The sequence below is a fragment of the Vulpes lagopus genome, chromosome 10 (genome assembly GCF_018345385.1).
Source record: "Vulpes lagopus strain Blue_001 chromosome 10, ASM1834538v1, whole genome shotgun sequence".
Lineage (NCBI taxonomy): Eukaryota > Metazoa > Chordata > Mammalia > Carnivora > Canidae > Vulpes > Vulpes lagopus.
The window spans coordinates 67540056-67563376 of record NC_054833.1 but is presented as its reverse complement, the minus strand read 5'-3'; the positions used below and the strand labels follow the sequence as shown (position 1 = coordinate 67563376).

The 23321-nt window shown below is 41.3% G+C and overlaps 1 protein-coding gene across 5 annotated transcripts in view; it reads left to right on the top strand.

The window, feature by feature from the left end:
- PRPSAP2 (phosphoribosyl pyrophosphate synthetase associated protein 2) overlaps positions 1-23321 on the top strand; it is a 51540-nt gene that overhangs the window by 12618 nt on the left and 15601 nt on the right. For all 5 annotated transcript variants that reach the window (XR_005990451.1, XM_041772900.1, XM_041772899.1 and 2 more), the window contains 4 exons: positions 2223-2395; positions 4812-4927; positions 14090-14145; positions 21746-21894. Coding sequence is in view for 4 of the 5 variants with exons in the window: in XM_041772900.1 (XP_041628834.1) it covers positions 2223-2395; positions 4812-4927; positions 14090-14145; positions 21746-21894 (494 nt within the window). In the remaining variant the exon portion in view is untranslated. The remainder of the gene's footprint in view (positions 1-2222; positions 2396-4811; positions 4928-14089; positions 14146-21745; positions 21895-23321) is intronic.

Here is a 23321-nt window from a genome sequence, read left to right as displayed (position 1 = left end):
CAGACAAGTTCATGACTTGAGGTTAGTGCTGGTAAGCCTGTCAGCAGCTCCAGAAAAATGGTGCCCTTGTAGGTATGGCGTGGGGCCCTTGGTGTAATTCTGTGCCCACTGTTGGGTCCTCTCCTTCTACACTTTCACAGACAGTGCTTTCCTGAAAGTCTGCTTTTCACTCTTGTGAAACCAGGTCAGATATTAACATATAACCCAGTCACCCACATGTTCTGGGTTTCCTTTCACTCATTCATTCATTAACAAACACTGATTGAAGGTCAGCTGCATGCCAGTCACTATTTCAGGTGTTCAAGATGCGTGAATGATTAAAACAGATAAAGACCGATGCACCTGGGTGGCTCAGTGGTTGGGCATCAGCCTTTGGCTCATGTCATGATCCAGGCGTCCTAGGATTGAGTCCTGCATCGGGCTTCCCCACAGGGAGCCTGCTTCTCTCTCTGCCTGTCTTTGCCTCTTTCTCTGTGTCTCTCATGAATAAATAAATAAAAATCTTAAAAAAAACAAAAACAAAACAGATAAAGACCCTTGGCTTCATGGAGTCTATTTTCTGAGACATGCAATTAGTTAACTGTATACTTACTGACTTAGTAACTGAGTATCTACTGATCATCCAGTTTGTCAGAAGCTGACAAAGACCTCAACAGTGTGGCAGGGGATTGGGAGTGATGTAGGGAGGGAGTAGAGAGAGGGCAGGCCAGGCAGGGCTCAGCAAGGAGGTGACAGGAGAAGGTAGGGGCAGAAGCCAGGTGGCCAGCCAGGGAGGAGCACTTTCCAGTTGGGGAGAGCCCCAAGGGTGAAGGGTCTTAGTGTGAGTGAGGACTGACATGATGTCTAGTGTGACCAGACTGGGGGGCGGAGGACATGAGAGGGGCGGAGCAGAGAGGTGGGGTGTCGGGCAAATCATAGAGGGGCTTTGGGAGCCATCATGGGGCTGTGGGCTAAATGGGAAAGCATTTCTGGATCTTGAGCAGAGGAGTGTGTGATGTGACTTGCACTTGAAGATCCAGCCAGCCACCCTGAGGAGAACAAGCAGCAGAGGGACCGCTAAAGAACAGGGAGGCCTGTGGTGGCAGACTGCGCCTGTCACTTGCTTGATGCAGAGCACACCTGGCCTGGCCCCTGTGCAGCAGTACAGTGGGGAGATGCTGTGACCTTCTGGAGACAAGAACAGTGAAGGGGGCACCTCTGTTTTTGTCCTGAGTAAACTGAAGGAGGAGTGTCGCCATCTACCACTATGGAAAAGGTTTTATGATGAAGCAGGCTTTGGGGGGCAAAGAGCAGTTCAGTTTTGAGGGGTCTCAACAGACACTTGAGTGGCACCATTGTCAGGTAGTGGTTGGATTTGCTAGACTGGAGTTGAGAAGCTTGGACTGAGACTGTAACCTTGAGTTTCCAACTTCTAGAAGCTGTGAAATTAGATGAGAAGCCCAAGGGATGAGGGGAGGTCGAAGAGAGGTGCAAATGAATGAGTGTTAGGAAGGTGGGGAGGAGGGGAAGCTGCAGAAGAAGCCAGGTGAACAGCAAGGAAGTCCTAGAAGCCCAGTGGGTGAAGCCGGGCAAGCAGCTGTGGACACTCAGGTGAGAGGAGAACTGTCCTTGGATCTAGGTGCATGGAGGTCATTGAGGACCCAGATTGGAATGCGTTTGAAAGAGGCAAGATGAGGTGAACCGGAGATATCTGAGTGTAGACAACTCTCTTGAGATGTATACACAGGGGAGGGAAGAAATAGGCCAGTGGGAAGAGTGGTCACCAGTCGTTTCTAATGCAACAACAGAGTTTATAGTCCGATGGGTACAAGCCCAGGGAGTGTACAGAATTGATGGCAGAGGCAAGAGGGAGAATTACTGGAGCCTATCTTCCAGTAGGCAGGAGTGGAGAGGAGGGCAAGGGGTGCTTAGGGTGTCATTGTGAGGCCTAATTGCAGAGTAACTGGTGTAGAAAGTTTTCTCTGCCTGATAGTGAAGGGCTGGCCAACTTGGAGGGTGGGAGCTCATGGAAGGCTCTCTTCTGACTGAGTAGTTTTTATAGGGAAAAAGGAAGTAGGTCAGTAGCTGTGAGGGGAATGTGGAATTTGTTTGTGCCTTTTCTGTGTCTCGAGCCTTAAGTCTGTAGAGGCACACATAGCACATTGCTGCCACTTTGTGGGAACAGGGAGATGTTAAACACATGTCTTACGTTCCTTGCTGGGATTTTCTTTCTTGAAATGCAGGGATGTGAACACCACCATCATGGAGCTCCTGATTATGGTGTACGCGTGTAAGACCTCTTGTGCCAAAAGCATTATCGGCGTGATTCCCTACTTTCCTTACAGCAAACAGTGCAAGATGAGAAAAAGAGGCTCCATTGTTTCTAAATTGCTGGCTTCGATGATGTGTAAAGCTGGTGAGAATGGCAGATACATGACATTTATTGGGGGCCAGGGCATTTTATGTTTACCTTGGAAAGTGTAAACCATTTTCTTAACTAAATTAGAATGTGGAACAGAAAAAAGACCATTTTTAAAGACTGCTAAGTTACAATGAGAAAACACAGAGAATTCTCTTCTGTTCCCCACAACCTAAAACAAAGTTAAGGAGAGTGACTTATTTTTCCCTAAGTTCTTTGTTTAAAGAATTATATTAAAACAACAATTTACAATCACATTTAAGTTGTTTTTGAAGGGGAAAAGGGCATTTTAGAACCGAGCACTCTTAACATGGCAACTTTTATTTTAGTCTCTTCCCAGGATGGATTGGCATATTTTGCAAACCATGTGCATTATTTTGTGTGGTGCGTTTTCAGGTCACATCCTAGGCATCCCCTCTTGTTTCTAAATAACCTTCTCATAACCTTCAGAGTTATTACGTGTGTGTGTGTGTTTGTATGCAACTCTAGAAGCCACATATCTGAGAGCACTGGTACAGAGGGGAAAGGACAAAACAGCCCCATATCACTGCATTGAACACAGATACTTACTGTGAAATAGAGTTTGTGTCTATTTTTTTTGCATTCCAAAGAAGGCGAAAAAAAAAAAAAACCCCCCCCAAAAAAAAAAACCCTACCCACTCAAAAACCCACACACCCAAATTTGTCATCATTTGATGACACCGGAAGCCCAGCTGCCTTAATGTATAATGTATTAAACAGTCTTCAGAGTTTTAAAAGCTGGCTGAAGGGAGCAGGCTAGCTCACTGGATCTTCCAGAAAGATTCTGCTCATCTTTTCTTTTGGCCTTGATCCTGGCTGGACTGCCAGGTTGACTCTCTTTCTCTTCTGGGCAAGTTTTGCCTTTTTTTTTTTTTTTTTTTTAATGTTTTATTTATTCATTCATGAGAGACACACAGAGAGAGAGGGGGGCAGAGACACAGGCAGAGGGAGAACCAGGCTCCATGCAGGGAGCCCGATGTGGGTCTCCAGGATCAGGCCCTGGGCTGAAGGCGGCGCTAAACCACTGAGCCACCAGGGCTGCCCAAGTTTTGCTTTTTAAAAAACTTTTCCAGTTAGACTTTCCTTATTCTGGAGATCATTTCAAGTATCCTGTAAGGAGCCAGTGAGGATGAAGGTTCTTTTTTTTTTTTTTTTTTGAAGGTTTTTCATTTTGTCCAGAGACAGGCCCATGCAGTTTGTCTTAAGATCAATATTTGTCTTAAGTATCTATCTTAATATGGCTTTGCTATGCCTATTAAGGAAACTTCATGGAAATATAACTTGCTTTAATAGAATTATCAGACATTTCTTCATTACTATTATCTTTGTTATTTTCAGACTATAAATTGATGTGAAAATCATGTATCTGTGTGTGGAAAAACCACCCTCTCTTTCCCTTCTGAGTAAGGAAAAACCCAGTTCACCTCCTGTGTGTCTCTTCTACTCACACACAATGGGGATTGCTTCTGACACTTCCGGTCACCAAAGGTGTAGGGGTTTTCCCTACACCTAGCAATTCTCCATGACACTGGCTGAGTATCCTACAATTCAACTAAATTCTGGAGATAGTGTCAAATCCTACAGGTTAAGGGCTCAGTCCCACAACCTGCCCCTGCCCCACTCACCCATGCTAGCTGCAAGGCCAGATTGTCACCTCTGCATCTGGCCAATCTGCTCTAAATCACAGATTCCCAAGACCCACATGTCGGATTCAATTAATTTGCTCGAGCAGCTCACAGAACTCCGGGGAACTACTCACTCACTGTTTGCCACTTTATTGTAAAAGCATATGATAAAGAATAGTGATGGAAGAGATGCGAGGGCACAGGATGTGGGGAGGGCTGCAGAGCCCTTGAACTCTCAGCATGCACCACTTGCCTAGAGCCTCCACCTGTTCACCAACCTGGCGCCACCCCCCTCCCAAGGCTCTGCCTCATCACTTAGGCGCAATAAATCATTGACTCCATTCCCAGCCCCTCTTCAGTCTCTGGAGAATGGGAGGTGGGGGCTGAAGTGCTAAACCTTTTTTTTTTTTTGATGCTAAACCTTTAATCACAGCGTGGTCTTTCTTGGTCTCCCCATCCAAGAGCCCACCCAGAGTCCCCTCATTAGAACAAAAGGTTCTCTTGGTGCCCTTATCACTTAGGAATTTACAAGGGTTTTAGCTAAGAGCCCTGTATTAGGGACACAGGTAGAGACCACTATATAGGTTTTCTATTCTCATCGTCTTATTGAACTAAAACATCTGAGAAATAAAGACACTAAGTCTTTTTGATGAGAAAGCAATTTTTAAATAGCTATTATATATAGTATTGTATTTTATATATGCTTAGTTTGTACATATCGACTGGTTATTTGACCACTCGTGTTTTTGTCTGCTTTGTTTCCAAAGGTCTAACTCATCTCATTACTATGGATTTACACCAGAAGGAAATTCAAGGCTTCTTCAATATTCCTGTTGATAATTTAAGAGCTTCTCCCTTCTTACTACAGTATATTCAAGAAGAGGTGAGCTGGCTCAAACTTCTGCATTTTAACATTCTGTTTAAGGTTGAAAAGATACATTTCCATTTCCCTGGGAAGTCTGTAAAGGATTAAAACTTAGTGTATTCTGCTTGAATATTTCCTGGGATGCCTGAGTGGCTCAGTTGGTTAACATCTGACTCTTGATCTCAGGATCATGAATTCAAGCCCCGTGTTGGGCTCCACTGAGCCTCGCATGGAGCCTGTTTAAAATATAGTAATAAAATAATAAAGTACTATTTACTTTAATAAATAATTCAGTGTATTTTAAAATTCCTAATCTATAGTTTCTTTGTTTTGCTAAGCTCTTAAAATTGCTGTGTTTTCTTTGGGGCCTCAGGTGCCTAGGACCAGACTAGTTGTGATCAGGGCACATAACTCTCATCATTGGTCCATGTATAGACCTGGCCCTCATTTCATATCTATTGCTCTTCCTTGCTCTCTGTCCATCTGTCTGTAGTGGTCAGCATCCAGGATCTTACCACTCAGCAAGAAAACTTGATGCATCATAACTGATATCCACTAGATGGTTCTTTTGTGTCACATCCCCCCTACCTCCTCCCACTGAGGGAGCTACCATCTTGAATCTTGTTTCCTCTTTTAATTTCCTTTATATATGGTCTTATCTTATATGTTTGTACACATAGAGATACTATTCCAAGGCAAAAACATGTAAGATAGATATTTTTTAATTTTATTAGAAAAATAATCAAATTGTGCGATTTTGGGGGAATATTTCACTTTATGTTGCATTAGTAAGCTTCTTTCAGGTTGAGGGTCACAGTGCATTCATTTGGACTACTGAGAACTACTCACTGTGCAGCTTTACCACAGTTTACTTGTAAGGGTGTTGCCATTGTGATTGTGCTCCTGTGAGCACTCTTGTCTGTGTCTCCTGTGGCACACAAGCAGAAGTATATCACGGTCACATACCTATTGTAGTTTTGCAAGGTGAAATGGCATGTGAGTATTTGATTTTTCCCAAAGCAGTTACTCCAACTTTCATCCCCCCCAGCAGTAAATCAGATGCTCTGTGGATCCGTCTTGTTTCAACACTTAGGTTACCAGAATTTACAGTATTTGCTAGTTAAATGCACTGTGGTGTCTTGGCATCACTTTGATGGATAGATCTCTTATGATGTAAGAAGTTGAACATCTCTTTGTATAATTTCCTTTTTTATGAAAAGGCGCTAATGTGCTTTGTTCTTCACTGGTTTTATGTGTGTATTCAGGTTTTTTTTCATTGAGGTGAAATCCATGTAACATAAAATTAACCAGTTTAAGACAATTTGGTGGGATTTAGTACAGGCAGTGTTGTATAACTGTCTGTATCCTTTGTCTAGTTCCAAAACTTTGTCATACTCCAGAAGAACACCCTGTACTCATTAAGTAACTACTTAACCATTTCTCCCTCCCCCTATATCCTGGCAGCTACTCATGTGCTCTTTGGCTCTGGATTTGCCTATACTGGACATTTCATGTACCTGGGATCATGCAGCATGCAACCTTTTTGTGTTTGGCTTTATTCACTTAGCTTAATGCTTTTGAGGTTCATCAATGCAATAATGTGTATTAGGACCTCATTCCTTTTGATGACTGAATAATATTCCACCGCATGTACATACCACTATTTGTTTATCCATTCATGTGTTGATGAACATTTGGGTTGTTGCCACCTTTTGACTATTGTGAATAGTGCTGCTGTGAACATTCTTGTATAAGCTTTTTTCTTTCTTTCTTTCTTTCTTTCTTTCTTTCTTTCTTTCTTTCTTTCTTTCTTTCTTTCTTTCTTTTCTTTTCTTTTCTTTTCTTTTCTTTTCTTTTCTTTTCTTTTCTTTTCTTTTCTTTTCTTTTCTTTTCTTTCTTGAGCAAGCAAGTATGTGCATGTGTGAGCAGGGGGGAAGAGGGGAAGAGGCAGAAAAATAGGGAGAATCTCAAGGAGGCTCCACTCTGGGAGTCACAGGACTCGATCTCACGACTTTAAGATTATGATCTGAGCTGAAATCAAGAGTCAGATGCTTAACCGACTGAACCACCCAGGCGCCCCTCTTGTATAAGTTTTTAAGTGGACATAGGCATTTATCGTGGCCATATATTTCATTTCTCAGATACATACTTAGTATTGGAATTACATGGTCATATGATAATTCTGCATTTAACTTTTTGAGGAACTGCCAAACTGTTTTCAATTTTCAATGGTGCCTGCAGCAGTTTACATTCTAATCAGGAGTATATAAGATTTGCAATTTCTTCACATCCATACTGACTTACATTTTGATTATAGGTATTCTAGTGGTTATTGTGGTTATAAAGTGGCATCTCATTATAGTTGTATTCCCCTAATGATGTTGAGCATCTTTTCATGTGTTTATTGACCATTTGCATATCTTCTTTATGCTTTTTTAAAAATGTTTATTTATTTAAGTAACCTCTGCATCCAACATGGGGCTTGAACTCACAACCCTGAGATCAAGAGCTGCGTGCTGTAAGGACTGAGGAGCCCATTTTTTAATTGGGCTGTTTACCATTTTATTTCGTTCTTTTTTTTTTAATTTTTATTTTTTTATTTTATTTATTTATTTTTTAATTAATTTTTATTGGTGTTCAATTTACCAACATACAGAAAAACACCCAGTGCTCATCCCGTCAAGTGTCCGCCTCAGTGCCCGTCACCCATTCCCCTCCACCCCCCACCCTCCTCCCCTTCCACCACCCCTAGTTCGTTTCCCAGAGTTAGGAGTCTTTATGTTCTGTCTCCCTTCCTGATATTTCCCAACATTTCTTTTCCCTTCCTTTATATTCCCTTTCACTATTATTTATATTCCCCAAATGAATGAGAACATACACTGTTTGTCCTTCTCCGATTGACTTATTTCACTCAGCGTAATACCCTCCAGTTCCATCCACGTTGAAGCAAATGGTGGGTATTTGTCGTTTCTAATTGCTGAGTAATATTCCATTGTATTTATTTAGTTCTTATTATATATTGGACACTAGACTCTTACCAGGTATATGATTTACAGATATTTCCCACCATTCTGTAGTTTGTCTCTTCACTATCTTGATACTGTCTTTTGATGCCCAAATGTTTTAACTTTGATGAAGTCCAGTTTATCTCTTTTTTTTTCGTTATTCATGGTTTTGCCCTAAGAAAACATCAAATCCAGAGCCATTAAGATTTACCTCTGTGTTTTCTTCTGAGAGTCTTATAATTTTTAGATCTTATATTTAGGTTGATCCATTTGGAGTTAATTTTAGTATATGGTGTGAAGTAGGAGTCTAACTTTGTTTTTTTGGATATAGTATCTAGTGGTTCTAACACCATTTGTTGAAAAGGCTATTTCCCAACTGAATGGCTTTGTCAAAAAAAAAAAAATTGTCCATATACGTTTGTGTTTATTTCTAGTCCTTCAGTTCCATTCCATTGGTCTATGCATCTGTCCTCCCACAATTAACCCTGTCTCTCAGTAATGAAAATAAATTTAAGTATTTTTGAAATAGAAATATAAAAGAGTTTGCCTATTTTCTTTAAAGTTATACACAAGAAGCATACAGACTATAAAAAATCCAGGAAACAATACAGAATGGAATTTACCTGAATATGATTCCCAGTTGAGATAGAAAGGATAGGCGAGGGATCCCTGGGTAGCACAGTGGTTTAGCGCCTGCCTTTGGCCCAGGGTGTGATCCTGGAGTCCTGGGATCGAGTCCCACATTGGGCTCCCTGCATGGAGCCTGCTTCTCCCTCTCCCTGTGGCTCTGTGCCTCTCTCTCTCTGTCTCTCATGAATAAATAAATAAAATCTAAAAAAAAAAAAAGAAAGGATAGGAGAGCAACAGCAAGTGTGTTGATAGGGCAGGGAAGTGGGTCCATCCAGAGAGAAGCCCCAGAGGATGAGACAGACTTAGGTATGTGGGAGAACATGGTCCAGTTAAGAACTGTCCATGTGAAGGATCCTACAGCTTTGGGAGAAATAGAGCAGTTGGTGTAGACTTTTATAGACTAATGTTTACATCTTCCGAATTTTTAGGATGTGTCCACTCAAGGTACAGGCATGTTGTGTGCTCACGTATTGAGGCACAAATGGCAGTAATGCCTCTTGGGAGGTGCCCGGTTGGCCTACTGAGTCTGCACTGCGGCATTGATGCTGGTCCAGAGGCCAGGCTTCAGTCTCCTTGAGCTGCCCTGGTTGTGGCCCCTAAGTGTAGGCCTCTACCTCTGTATAAGACTGCCTTCCCCTAGGAAAATCCCTTTTTAGGCTTCATTATTGAAAAGAATTGAACTCTCAGGGTTGAACTCTCTCTTATACCTTTCACGATTCAGCAAAGGAAATGGCTCTTTGTTTTTGATGGCAAGCTATCAGTGATAACACCAAATGTGGTTTTAAAATTCTCTGTCCTTCATTCATATATTATAAATTTTATAAATATAAATTAAATATAAATCAATACAGGCTGTCGAAAATGAAATACAATATGGGAGCTCACTGTTTGAAAGGATTTTTGTTTGTTTTGCCTTTTATTGCATACTTGTCTTAGTAGACCATGTCTTACAGAATTGAAGATGCCACCAGTTAAGGCTTACGTTATTTAGATTGTCAGGAAAGAAGAAAACACTATGGATGATAGTGTAACACAGTGCCTTCATGTCATTTAGTGATCCTGTTCTGCAAGATTGATGCTGACATCTTCCTACTTGATAGCTCACACGCTGTTTCTCTCAAGTCATCCTTGGAATTTATGTGCTTTCTGCCACATGGAAGGAGTGTTCAGATAATTGGATGCTCACTGCCTTGTAGCTTTGCTGCTCTCTCCTGAGAGCTTGGTAATTTCTCCTGCCCTCAGTTACGCTGCAGTGCGTGTGCTAGGCATCATCTGAGGTTCAGTCCTTTCCAACCTCCACCTGCTGGTGTGGATCCTCATTGGTAGGTCCCGCAAACCTTGCAGGAAGATATGGACTTGAGGCCATTTCCTCCAGCGATGACTGATTCATGAGTGTGAAATGTACACCCTGCTGCCCATATGCCAGGTCTGTGGACATGCGTGGTAACTGTTGATTTTAATGCTGTATTATAGGGAACTCTTGCTGGAGACATTTTAAGTGGCAGGTAAAGCCAGCCCATATAGAACCAGCAGTGCCTGTGGCTCATTTGAAATGAGAACCATAAGAATGCCATGGCCTTCTTCACCCATACCAGATAAAAAAGGCACATCACAGCTGCTGTGGGGCTGACAGCAGCTATAAGACACTACTGAGTTCAAGACATCTAAATCGGGGCACCTAGGTGGCTCAGTCGGTTAACCATCTGCTTTCAGCTCTGGTCATGATCCCGGGATCCTGCTCAGCAGAGTCTCCTTCTCCCTTTCCGTTTGCCTGCCACTCTGCCTAATTGTGCACGCTCTCTCTTTGTCAAATAAACAAATTTTTTTTTTTTAAATACAAATCATAGAGATACTAAAATGACCAAAATTGTTCCAGGTATTGATTAAATACAGTGCATGTTTTTAAGAAATGATTAAGTATGACAGTGATAGTCCTAGGAATCATTGGTCTGCACCAGGAGTTTTTAAGGAAATGATGAAGAGGAAGACCACAAGTATATATTTTGTTAAGATTTATTTATTTATTTTAGAGAGCACTTCACTTGTGCATGGATGCAGAGATATAGGGCAGAGGGAGAGAATCTGCAAGCAGACTCTGCTAAGCATGGAGCCTGACATAGGGCTTGATCACCACGACCCATGAGATCTTGACCTGAGCCAAAACTGAGTTGCTCTTTAACCAGCTGAGCCACCCAGGTGCCTCTATCTGCACCAGGCGTTTTTAAGAAAATGATGAAGAAGAGGGCTACAAGTATATTTCTATGGTGTGTGTAGAGAGCCCATCCCATTAATTTTTAAGTAGGAGCTTCTAGAGTATCTTGTTTCTGATTCTTGAGTTGCTGTTGTTTTTTCTCCATGTTCTTCTGGATGTCTTTGTATCAAGCCACTATCATCACAGAAACAAGATACGGGAGGGAATGAGAAACCAGGGGACAAGGATAGGCCTGTATAGCAAAGGAGCGTGGGGCGTATGTAGCGCCATTTGATTCTTTATGATTCCATAGTGGTCCTGGTGATGTTTTCCCTTAATGGCGCAGGGGAAAATTTTAGAGTTTGGAAGCTGGCTTACATGGCGTTTTTTTCCCCACTCCACTTGTTAGTAGGGGTTCTCTTCTAAAAAATGAAAAATGACACTTTACATTGACAGTCGCAGTGTAGGGACGTGCATGTGTATCTATAGTAATTCTGACAATGTTGGTAAAGCCCTGGCTTCCCTAGCCCCCCAGCCTGATTCTGGGCTTCTCTGCAGGGATAACCCTTGTTACCAGCTTGCTTTGTGTCCTCTGTACTCTCTGACCTTTCTCTTTATTTTTGCCTCCTCATCTACACACATAGTTATAGATGTTGAGTTGGGGGTGTGCTTTTTTTTCCCTCTAAGTCATGACCCCAAGATCAAGAGTCGCATGCTCTACCCACTGAGTCAGCCACCCCCCCACCCCCGATTTGTGCATGCTTTTTTTTAAAAAACAATTGATCTATAGCCTTGTTCTGCAGCTTATTCTTTCATTTGCTCTGCTGGTATGTAGAGGTCTTTCCATGCTAAGATATGTAGGTTTATTGCTTTGATGATAATTGCTACATAGTAGTACAAAGTTTAGATCAGCAATGTCCAGTAGAGCTTTCTGTGATCATGAAAACGTTCCAGCTATTGTCCAGTATGGTAGCTGCTCATTGCGCATGTGGCTAGTGTGACCAGAGAGCCGAATCATCTTCTCTAAGTTTATTTAAGTTTAAATAGCTACATGTTTAACTGCTTAGTGTGCAAGTTTAAATGAGCCACAGGTTTTTTTTTTTTCCAACTATTTTCCTCTTGATTGTTCTAATTTTTTACTCTTTTAAGTGAAATATTTAAAGAAAATTATCATAAGGCATGCATGGCTAGCTCAGTCAGAGGATCATGCAACTCTTGATCTTGGGGTTGTGAGTTCGATCCCCACAATGGGTGTAGAGAACACTTAAGTATCATAATACTGCATTGAAAATTCTTGTACTTACCTTTCTGATTACTTATGTGGGTGTTTTTCTGAAAAAATACTAGGAAGTGGAATTGCTTGATTGAAAACTATCTTTATTTATTTATTTATTTATTTATTATCTTTAATATTTTAATGGACATTGCAAAAATGACAGTTCCCTGAAAATTTAATGTTATAGGAAATTTCAGTTGTCCTAAGGGGCTGTATTAATTTATACTCCCACTAACAGTACATATACTAGTATCTTGCCCTGGGCTCTTCATTTTGCAAACCGAATGACCAAAACAATATTGTGTTATTTGAATTTTTTCCTTTCTCGATTTCTAGTATGATCAGGCATCTTGTGTATGTTTTTGGGGGTGGGCAGGAATTTCCCCCATCTAGTGGAGTTTCATTATTCTGCTATGTTTTTGAAATTTCAGCATGATGTGTCTGGGGTGAATGTTTCCATTCATTCCAGTAGATACTCACTGGGTCCCTTTCATTCGCTGGGCATTTTTTCCCTCTATGATTTGAGTGTCTTATCCCTTCTGTTTTCTCATTCTTTCCTTTGGGAACTATTAGATGTTGAAATTTTTGGATCTAGTTTCTGTTGTTTAACTTTTTTTTTCAAGTTTTGCATTCTTCTATACAGCATTGTGGGAAAATCTCTTGGCCTGATCTCAGTTTGTTCACCTGTGTCCATTCTACCGGCCCCGACAGCCAGCTAACTTTCTTATTTGGACTGTAATTATTCCAACCTCCTATATTTCTTTTTGGTTCTTTTTCTTAACAAGTAGTTCATTCTTTATGGGTACGATTTCCCTTTTTAGCTCCTGATGAGAAAATAGATGTGTTTTCTTTTCTTTTCCTTTCTTTTTTTTTCTTTTTTTAAGTTTATACCCGATATGGGGCTCAAACCCAAGAGCCTGAGATCAAGAGTCATATACTCTACCAACTGAACCAGCCAGGTGCCCCCCAAATGGACTTGTTTTTATTAAAAAGTCCTTTAAAAAAAAGATTTATTTATTTAGAGGCAGGGAGCATGTCAGGGAGGGGGCAGAGAGGGAGGGAGAGAGACACTCAAGCTGACCTCATGCTCAGTATGGAGGCAGTGTGGGACTTGATCTCATGACCCTGAGATCATGACCTGAGCCGAAACCAAGAGTCAGATGCTCAACCACCTGTGCCACCCAGGCACCTCAGAGTCCTTTCTTTTAAAGCCTCCTTTTAATTTGCTTTATTAACTGTTTCCTTTGTTGTTACTTCTTCTCTTGGCTGGGTTTGGTGCTGTTTGATGATATTGGTAAGACAAGTACATAAAACCGTTTAGACAGACTTCCAGCAAAAATATGGAAAGCACCTAAATTAGAATATTTTTTGCCAGTTTACTCCCTAATAGTATTGGATGAATTATTAGGCTGTCCTGTAGAGACATCCAATCCATGCAGTTATGCTGGATATATCTGTATTAGAGCTGTCTTCAAATTAATCTTTTGTTCACTCACTAAGTATCATTTAATACATACTAGACATTGTATGAGGTGCTAAAGGTTATTAATGCTTACATAGAAATTCAGTGATCTAGAGTAATTGTGAGAAAAGCAATAAGGATATATTGAATAAAATCAGGTAATTTAGTGTTTATGTGTCTGGAACATAATTTGGAAATATGGCCAGGATGAAGTCAGAAACAAATTACTGCATGGCTTAAAAAGAGTTCTGTCTTCTAAGAGTCTTCTAAACTCTTAGAAGTTGATAAGGGGTATATCTTCAATTAATGATCATCACCAGCACAGATCACTTCAAATGTCCACCAGTAGAAGACTCCAAAGTAGAGACTGATACTGTTGTTATTTTCTTAAGGGTTCTTCATATCTTTATTTAACCCCACCATCCTGGTCATCCTTTAACAAATTGGTGTCTTCAATATGCTGTGACTGAGACATGGGTAGTCATTTCTATGGACTGCACTGATTTGGAATTTGACAGTTAACCTTTTTATTGACTGTTGGGTGTTGGTGTGAGTGTTGGGTGTTGGTAGCCTTGTGGAGACAGAGGAGTAATCCCTGACCTCTTGTCTGTCACAGATTCCAGATTACAGGAATGCGGTGATTGTGGCCAAATCTCCAGCCTCAGCCAAGAGGTAGGTGGGAGCTCCTGACTACCCCTTGGGTCCACGTGGAGAATCACATCCCCAATCGGATCCTGGACTTTCTGGATTCTCGGTGCTTCTCATTGGTGTCCCTTATTTTTATTCTATGGGCGATAGTTTAAGAGATTGTCTGCTGACTCCATTTTAAAAAATGATGATTTATTTTCCTCTTTTTTTCAGTCCCAGTATATAACCACCAGTTAAAGATATTTAGGTGTAGAGAAACCTGACCTAGTGTTTTTCTCACTTCTAGATTGGCAGCCTCTCCTGGATCTTCAAATCCAAGGTGTTTAAAATCCATGGTGTTTAAAATAACCAGTGGATATGCTTTGTAGTTGTTTATTTTTATTACAAGAACTGAGTAATTTATTAATAGAATTGTATCCAGCTGAGAGACCACTTACTAGTATGTGTTAAAAAGTGACATTTTATTTTTATTTTTTATTTTTTAAAAAAGTGACATTTTTTAGAACAAAAACACCCTGAGGCACACAGATAGGGTTGCTGAGAGTTCCATGTAACCTAGAGTAACTGATGAATCAGTTACTTAAAGTGGTTTGGGGTTGAGAGGATTTCATATACCAGTGTTTTGTGGAGAAGCCACTTTGTTGGGAAGGGAGAGAACAAAAGCAAATGTAGGAAGAAAGGCTTTTTCCTGAAAAAGCTTTTTTTTTTTTTTTTTGAGAAAGAAAGAGGATTGGAAGCAAGGGGCAGAGGCAGAGGGAGAGAGAGAATCTTAAGCAGGTTCCACACCCAACACAGGGCCTGGTGTGGGGCTTCATCTCATGACCCTGTGATCATGACCTGAACCAAAAATCAAGTCGCTTAAAAATAAAAAAAATTAAAAAGGAGTCAGACGCTTAACCAAATGAACCACCCAGGGGCCTCTAGAAAAGCTCTTTTAAGGGACACCTGGGTGGCTCAGTGGTTGAATGTCTGCTTTCAGCTCAGGGCGTGATTCCGGAGTCCTGGGATCGAGTCCCACATCGGGCTCTTTGTATGGAGCCTGCTTCTCTCTCTGCCTGTGTCTCTGCCATTCTCCCTCTCTGTCTATCATGAATAAACAAATAGAATCTTAAAAAAAAAGCTCTTTTAAAATTATGTCCTACCATTGAATGCCTTTGCTCCCTGGATCCCTGTGAAGCTCTTGCAGAATATAAGAAAGCATCAGTGCCTCCGTCCTGGACCCTGAAAGCTGTTGATATTGAAGGATGAGGGAGAGCTTGCAGACATTAAGCTGGTGATTTAAAAGGTATTACAGTAAGTAGTTTTCCATTATAAGTTAAGAAGGACATTTAATATATTAAATAAATGAGGCTGGCACTTGTGGTAAAAACACAAAGTTGCCATGTCCAGTGCAGCCAGGGCTACACCCACACGACCCTTCCTTCGAGAAGCTCTAACATCCTCTATCATCGGGGTCCTGTATTGTCTATTTGGTTAAGCCGTAGTAAACTGTGATTGGTTTTGGAGTATAAACATGTCAAACGCTTTTGGTGCTGGATCAGTTTTATTGTAGTAATTTGTTTTTCTCTTGTACACATGCTTTTAGTTGTTGTTAAGGCAAAAATCACGTAACATTATGTGATTAACATAATCGCTTTAAGGATTTTTTTTTTTTAATTCATTCATGATAGAGAGAGAGAGAGGCAGAGACACAGGCAGAGGGAGCCCGGTGCAGGACTCGATCCCGGGACTCCAGGATCGCGCCCTGGGCCAAAGGCAGGCACTAAACCGCTGAGCCACCCAGGGATCCCCTAATTAATCACTTTAAAGTATACAGTTCATTGGCATTTAGTGTCTTCACATTGTCGTGCAACCACCACCTCTCTCTAGTTTCAAAGCTTTGTCATCGCTCTAGAAGAACACCCTGTACCCATTAAGAAATCACCCTTCATTCCCTTCTCTCCCCAGGCCCTGGCAACTGCTAGCCGGCTTTCTATCTCTGCCTATTCTAGACATTGTGTATAAATGGAATCATACAATATGTGGCCTTTTGGGTCTGGTTTTTTTCACTTAACATTGTGTTTTCAAGGTTCATCCACACTGTAACATGTGTCAGTCATTCATTCCTTTTTTACAGCAGAATATTATCTACTGTGTGGATATACCGCACTGTTTATCCATTAGTATATTGAAGAACATTTGAATTGTTGCCACCAATTGTTGGCTGTTATGAGTAGTACTGCTGTGAACATTGGTGTACAAGTTGCTGTGTCAGTGTATACCAAGGTTTGAAAGTGCTGGCTATGTGATAATTCTATTGTTTACATTTTTGAGGGACCACTAAACTGTAGCAGCTATATCATTTCACATTCTCACCAGGAATGTATAAGGATTCCAGGCTCTCTGCATCCTTATCAGTGCTTATTTTATGTTTTATTGTTATTATGGCCATCCTAGTGAGTGTGAAGTGGTCTTTAAATGTGGTTTTGATTTGCACTTCTCTAATGATGAAGGATGTTGAGCATCTTTTCACGTGCTTATTGGCTATTGTTATATCTTCAGAGAAATGTCTGTTTAGGTCTTTTGCACATTTTTTAATTGAGTTATCTTTTTGTGGTTGAGTTGCAGGATTCTGAATACTAGATCCTTATCAGATACGGGATTTGCAAATATTTTACCCCATCCTGTAGGTTATCTTTTACCTGTCTTAATAATGTCCTTCTATACACAGAAGTTTTTAATTTTTATGAAGTCTGGTTTAGCTATATTGTTACTGCTTTTGCTTCTGGCATCATATGTAGGAAGCCATTGCTAAATCCAAGGTCATTAAGTTTTACCCCTGTGTTTTTGCCCAGTGGTTTAGTTTTAGCTTTTATGTTTGGGTTGTTGATTCATGTTGAATTTATTTTTGTATATGGAGGGAGGTGTCAGGGTCCAGCTTCTTTTCCCTATAATTATCTGGTCATCCAGCACCATTTGTTGAAAAGACTGTTCTTTCCTCCTTGAATGGCTTTGGCATTCTTGTCAAAAGTCATTTGGCCATAGATATTTGTGTTTATTTCTGGACTCTCCGATCTTCTGTCGTCTGTATGTCAGTACCACACTTTTGATTACTGTAGCTTTGTAGTAAGAATCAGATCAAAATGCTCACAAGTACACAGAAGTGAGAATAACACTCCCTGTGAATCCTCTACTGACACCAAGTGGGGAGTGGCCTTGTTACCACTGTTGGTGAAAGTCCTGATTCCACTAGGCCTCCCCTGACACCACCTCGTAGGGGAGAGGGAAAGGCACTTCTTTACTGTTGAGTTGGGTTGGAAGTCCAGGGTTCACTCTGCACTGGGAGATCATTACCGTTTGGTAGGGATGAAAGTCCCAGCTCCCTACTTGGCTTTCTCTTAGACCACCCCATTGGAGGGCTTGGGGCTTGTCATTATAGCTTAGCAAGGGAGGAGGTGTGGACTCCGTACTTGACCTTTGCTCATGTTGGGGAGTGGGTAGCTGCAGTTTTTTCTGTGGCAGTTGGTTGGAGTAGGGCAGTTACCATGTTAAAGTTTTCTGACTTCAGACGCTGCCGCTTTCTTAATCCTTTGGTTAGAAAAAGCAGGCTTTTTTTGGGGGTGGGGGGGTGGGTATGTGCCTATTGGCATTTTTGGGTTGCCTGCTTCTCCAGCTGCAAGTCTGTGATAATGAGACAAAAAGACCAGAGGACCTAACTACTTTGTTGTTCCAGCAGTCCCAAGATCCCCAGTCAGTCTGTTTTCTCCTTTCCACCTGTAGTCTTTTTACGTTTGTTTCATAAAGAATATCCACGGTTTTAGTTTTACTTTGTGGGAAGAGTACACCATCTTAGCAGAAGCAGAAGTAACAGCAGTGCATTTTGATAAATTTTTTCCCCACCAAATACCAAAAGAATATGATGAATTTTCTTTTGACTCTCCCAGATGGATAGTCTTCTAGTAACTCTGTAATACTCAGTTTGTATTTAATGTCATTTGCTGACGAGATTTTATCATTGTGGTAGTCTTTGGCTCAGTTTTTTTGGCATTTGTGACTCTTGAGCAACATGGGTCTTAGGGATGCCAATCTCCCATCCTTCAAAAATCCACACATAACTTTTGATCCCCCAGAACTTATTTCTAATGGGCTACTGTTGACTGGAACCTTACTGAGAGCATAAACAGCTGATTAACACATATTTTTATGGCATATGTATTACATACTTTATTCTTACTATTAGAAAAAAAATCTACCTATAAGTGGACCCATGCAGTTCAAACCTGTGTTGTTTAAGAGTCAGTTGTATGACAGCATTTGTCATTTCTCCATTTAGATATTTATTTTTATTTTATTAAACATTTTTTTTTCATTTAGATGTTTATTGATAAGCTGTTGTGCCGGGTCTGATGAGGCCTGAGAAGATTCCCTCAGGAAGCTTATGTGTAGTGTCACTATGGTGGACTGTATTTGTGTCCCCTCCAAAATTCATCTTGAAATCCTAACCCCCAATACAATGGTATTAAGAGGTGAAGCCTTGGGGCTGATTAGGTTATGAAGGTGGGAACCCTCATGTCTGGGATTAGTGCCCTTATGAGGAAAGTCTGGTGCTATAGTGCTCTGTCTCTCTGCTCTCTGCTCTCTGCTCTCTGCTCTCTGCTCTCTGCCATGTGAGGGTACCATGAGAGGCAAGGGCTGTCTGCAAACCGGGAAGCAGGCCCTCACCAGGCGCCAGCTCTCTTGTGCCCTCTTCTGGGCTGCTAGCCTCCAGAACTGTGAGAAATACATTTCTGTTGTTTAAGCACCTCCAGTCTGTGGTATTGTTATAGCAGCTGGAAACTAAGACATCTATGTTACCTCATTTGATCTTCTGTGGTTGGGGGTCAACATTTATTATCTCTCACAGATGAAAGGGTTGAAGAAAGTGATCCACGGTGATTCAGCTATATGTTGTTTGCTGGAAGGTAGTAGAACCACTGGTCACTTCTTAGGATGTTTTCCATACCAGTGATTATGGGATTTGAGTGTTGGCCAAATATGATTGAGGTGGACTTGTCCATCCACTGAGTATATATGTAAGTGCTATTTAGACTTTGAGAAAGAATAACAAAGTTGGACCTCTAACACTGAAGTCAGGACTAGCTGTAAAGCTAAAGTAATCATGATTACGTAGTATTGGAGTAAAGATAGAAAAAAATAGATCAGTGGAACAGAATAGATTCCAAAAACAGATCTATGCATATCTAGAATACTGGTTTCCAGTAAAGGTACAAAAGCAATTCAGTGAGAAAGAATAATCCTTTTCATGAATGATTTTGGAATGATTGGATGTTCATGTGCAAAATAATTTTTTGAGCCATATTTCACATCATATACAAAAATCAACTAAAAATGAATCCTGTAACTAAATATAAAACCTAAGACTAAAACTTCTAGAGGAAAACTTGGGAGAAAAATCTTTGTGACTTTGGTTGGACAAAAATTTTTAAAATATGACACCAAAAGTACATTTTATAAGGAAAAAGATTATTAAATTAGACATCATCAAAAGTAAAACTCCTCTTCAGAAGACATTACTAAGAGGATGACAGGAGAAGGCATAGATGGGGAGAAAATATTTATAAAGCACATATCTGATAAAGAACTTATATTCAGGGGCTCCTGGCTGGTTCAGCTGTAGGAGCATGCAACTCAATCTTGGGGTCGTGAGTTCCAGCCCCACATTGGATGGAGAGATCACTTTAAAAATTAAATAAACTTAGGGGCACCTATGGTGGCCCCAAACTATGGTTGAGCATCTGCCTTTGGCTCAGATCATGATCCAGGGGTCCTGGAATCAAGTCCCCTGGGGAGCCTGCTTCTCCCTCTGCCTGTGTCTCTGCCTCTCTCTCTCTGTGTCTCTCATGAATAAGTAAATATAAATCTTAAATAAATAAATAAACTTTAAAAAAGAGAACTTCTGGGATCCCTGGGTGGCGCAGCGGTTTGGCGCCTGCCTTTGGCCCGGGGCGCGATCCTGGAGACCCGGGATCGAATCCCACGTCGGGCTCCCGGTGCATGGAGCCTGCTTCTCCCTCTGCCTATGTCTCTGCTTCTCTCTCTCTCACTGTGTGCCTATCATAAATAAATAAAATTTAAAAAAAAATTAAAAAAAAAATAAATAAAAAAGAGAACTTCTATTCAGAATATATAAAGAATTCCCAAACCTAGGGTTTAAAAAAAAAAAAAGATTTTATTTATTTATTAGAGAGGGGAGCATGTGTACATGAGTGGATGGGAGGAACAGACAGAGAGAGATAAGCAGATTCCCCACTCAGTGGGGAGCCCAACGTGGGGCTCAACCCCAGGATCCTGAGTGAGATCATGACTTGAGCCAAAGCCAGATGCTTAACCAACTAAGCCACCCAGGAGCCCACAAAACTCAGAGAACTAACAACCCAACTAAAAAATTGGCAAAAAATAAGCAGACCCTTGACCAAAGTATGTATTCGAATGGCAAATAAGCACATGAAAAATGTTCAGCACCATTTTTTAAGAGGAAAATTCAAATGGAAACCACAGTGAGGTGCCACTACACCCCATGAGAATGGATAGCATTTGAAATGATGGGCCATACCACATGTCAATGAGAACATGAAAATAGTGGAACCCCGTGTGCGGCTCAGGGGGATGTAAAAGGTATAACCACTTTGTAAAAACAGTTTGGTTTTTTTTTAGAGAGTTAGATACATGTCTACCCTGTGATCCAGCCATTCTACTCCTTAGTGTTTACCCAAGAGAAAAGAAAGTGAGTCCATGCGGAGATTTGCACATAAGTGTTCAAAGCTGTTTTGTCATGGTTCAATATTGGAAACATCTCAGAAATTTATTGAATAAATGAACAAACTATGGTGGCCCCAAATAGTGGGCTGTTGCAATGTGGAGGGATAATCTTTTGATGTGCCATATAATGTGGATGAATCTCCAAAATGTTATCCTTAGTGAGCAAAGTAAGACAAGAAATGACTACATACTCCGATGCCACTAATGAAATTCTAGAAAAGGCCAAATTCTGGTGACAGAAAGCAGATTATGAGTTGCCAGGTGCTGGAAGGAGAGGTTACAAGGACACGTCTGACAGTGATCAATATTTTGATCATCTTCATCGTGCTAATGGTGACATGGATGTATGCGTCCATCAGAGCTTATGAGATTGTACGGTTTAAATATGTACAATTTATTGTGTCTCACTTATATCTTGGTAAAACATTAACATTGATGCTTATGACTTTGATGAGTATTTAGTGCGCTTTGTCTCCCGTGGTTGGTTGTCACTATTGGGTAGGTGGCAAGGTGGTTTAGTGATTACAAGCAAGGAAGCCGTGGTTTAGGCTTAGTGGAGTTAACTAGTACAGGCTCAGCTGGCCGGCTGAATGCATACCGGGCCAGCTGCCACCGGGCCACTGGTGCCCATTGCCAGAGGGACATGCTTATCACCTGGGGTCTCCATGCTTTGTCCTGGACCCGAAGACGCGAAGATTATTTCCTGTCTCTTTTCATTAATCCTTTTGGAAACCACACTGGATTTGTGTTCTGGAATGTTTCTGCTGTGAACATCAGGAGACAGGGGCTCTGTGCTTTCTGAACTGTGTCTCATGCTCTCCCTCAGGGCACAGTCTTTCGCGGAGCGCCTGCGACTGGGAATCGCGGTGATTCACGGAGAAGCGCAGGATGCCGAGTCGGACCTGGTGGATGGACGGCATTCCCCGCCCATGGTCAGGAGTGTAGCTGCCATCCACCCTAGCCTGGAGATCCCCAGTAAGTAGGCTGGCCCCTCTTTGTCACTTCACTCTTTGCTTCTAGGGCTAACTCCGTGTATTGTTTTTCAACTGAGAATTGCCTCTTCTCTCTTTGATTTTTTAAGTTGCCAAAAATTGACTAATACCTTCTCTGGCCCGGTCATAACAAGTGCATTTCTGGTAGTGCTGTAGATAGTAGAGCCTTCTATTATTATTATTTTTTTTAAGATTATTTATTTATTTATTTATTCATGAGAGACCCAGAAAGAGAGAGAGGCAGAGGGAGTAGCAGGCTCCACGCAGGGAGCCCGACGTGGGACTTGATCCTGGGTCTCCAGGATCATGCCCTGGACTGAAAGTGGCGCTAAACCGCTGAGCCACCCAGGCTGCCCAGTAGAGCCTTCTAGAAGCAGTCTGTGTGATCATAGCAGGAACTATGAAAAGGCTCAGTTCTTCCATTTGAGAGAATTCCATTCATTCACTCAGTAATATATTTTGGAGAAAAGTTTGACACAAAAGTTTGACACAAACACTCTGTGTAAGTTATTCACTAATAGTGTTATTTTTTTTTTAAAAGATTTTATTTATTATTCATGAGAGACACAGAGAGAGAGAGAGGCAGAGACACAGGCAGAGGGAGAAGCAGGCTCCATGCAGGGAGCCGGATGTGGGACTCGATCAGGGGACTCCAGGATCACACCCTGGGCCAAAGGCAGGCACTAAACTGCTGAGCCACCTGGGGATCCCAATAGTGTTATTTTGAATGCAGAATATTAGAAAAGTCTGAATGGCTGAGCAGAGGGTAGGCCTTGATAAATTATCTTGCATCAGCACAACTAATCATGCAGCCCATTGAAAGTAATTAAGACTGTCTGCATACTAGAGAAAAATCTGAATATATGGGAGTACCTCTGCTTGTGTGAGGCCCCTGAGGGAATACAAAAGATCCCAATACTGATGACAGGGTGGGGCGGTTATGTGTAAATTTGCTTTTTTTCTTCTTTTGTTTTTAAAGAACTTCCTTTGTGCTTTACTAACATCTTAAAAAAAAAAAATACTACCCTTTAGTCTGTTGGAGAGGCAAAAATTTCCTCTGCCCTCTTTAAGTTCAGGGTCCTGCAAATAAAACTCACACAAGATAGATTTGTGCAAGAAAAGACAGAGTTTAAGATTGGGCACATCTATGACATCTTAACAGGGGAAACCAGAAAACAAGTGACTTGAGAGATGAAGGGGCCCCTAGCACAGAGGGGAGTAGGATAGTTTTGTGACTGTGTCTGTTTAGGTGTGGTGCTGACTTCTTATCTGGGAGGTTAGTAATCTTCCCTGGTTGTTCCTAGCAGGGGATTTATGACATTTGAATTCTTTTGAGTTCTATTGGGGTCTCTGCTTCTAGACAATCAGGATTTCAGGAGTTCCAGTGCCTTCAGCTCAGAATCATTTTTA